Source organism: Dendrobium catenatum, unplaced genomic scaffold (genome assembly GCF_001605985.2).
Source record: "Dendrobium catenatum unplaced genomic scaffold, ASM160598v2 fragScaff_scaffold_1482, whole genome shotgun sequence".
Taxonomy (NCBI): domain Eukaryota; kingdom Viridiplantae; phylum Streptophyta; class Magnoliopsida; order Asparagales; family Orchidaceae; genus Dendrobium; species Dendrobium catenatum.
In genome coordinates, this window is record NW_021319944.1 from 341,018 (window position 1) to 342,289 (window position 1,272).

At 34.0% G+C, this 1,272-nt stretch overlaps 1 protein-coding gene across 1 annotated transcript in view; it reads left to right on the top strand.

The window, feature by feature from the left end:
• Positions 1-872, top strand: part of LOC110097430 (probable leucine-rich repeat receptor-like protein kinase At1g68400) — a 3,273-nt gene extending 2,401 nt beyond the window's left edge. The window contains exon 2 of the mRNA XM_020823799.2: positions 228-872. Coding sequence (XP_020679458.2) covers positions 228-748 — 521 coding nt within the window. The 3' untranslated portion in view covers positions 749-872. The remainder of the gene's footprint in view (positions 1-227) is intronic.
• The last annotated feature ends 400 nt before the right edge of the window (positions 873-1,272 follow it).

Consider the following 1,272-nt stretch of genomic DNA (forward strand, 5'->3'; position numbering starts at 1 on the left):
GTTATTTTTTAGATTGCAAATGTGACTTAGGCTTTATTTGAGACAGCTTTCGTACTGCTTTTTAAAACGGTTTTTTAATACAAAAATTTCAAATTCACCAAGAATCATTACTTCCTTGTATTATAGATAGATCATGAATCATTACTTCCTTCCATTCCCTAAAAATAAGAAAACAAACAAACAAAAAGATGATGTTCATACCATAATTCCCATCTATTATTTGGCAGATGAAAGAAGGCCACTTAATGGGGTCTTAAACTGGAGTAACACAATCCAGATATTGAAGGGAGCTGCTCGAGGACTCCATTTCCTCCACACTTACACTTCGAGATCTCCTCTAGTACATGGAAACATCAAACCATCAAATGTTCTCATAGATTTTGATGGCAATGGAAGAATATCTGAGTGGGGCTTAATGTCCCTAACCAATACAATTCACCAACCAAATTCTTCCTCTTCAACTATTTTATACAACAAAGCAGATGGTGATAATTCTTCAAATTGGCATAACTACAAAGCCCCAGAGCTCTTGAGAGGCAAAGCAAAAGCTACTCAGGAATCAGATGTGTATAGTTTTGGAATGGTGATTTTGAAAGTGGTGACTTGTAAGGAGATAGAGGATGGTGCAGGTGAAGAGGAGCTGATGTGTTTGATAAAGATTGGGATGATGTGCACAACTGAAAGCCCTGAGGAGAGGCCTCAGATGGCTCAGGTTCTATGTTTGATGAATGAATTCTTCAGAGTTTAAGGATTCGTTTGGTACGGTTTTTTTATTGCTTCTTAAAACAGCTTTTGAGTATAAAAATTTTATTTGTTGTACTAGAAAGTTGCTTTAAGAAGCGGTGAGAAAACCGTCCCAAACAAAGCCTAAATTATCATATTTTTACTTTACATGCAGCTGATTGTTATTGTATACTTGCTTAGTTATAGCATTTCTGTTGGCTTTCAAAATTTTAATGATGGGAATTGGCTTGGAATTTCAGACTACAAAACTATGCTACTAATATCATTATATCAAAAGAAACTTCAATGAGGTTTTGGGATTTCATTATTTAACGAGTTAGGATTGGCTTGCTGGTTGTTGGTCCTTTGTTTTGATGCTAGTTTGCTTTATGATCATTTCAAAACATGCAAACTAAAATTAATAGTAATTAAGGCTTGTTATTTTGAGTAATCATATGTCTTCTAATAATAGGTTATGGTTATTCAGATAAAGAAAAATAGAGAATAATAGAAAATTAATATTTCATTCAATGATTAGGTTGGTCTCCA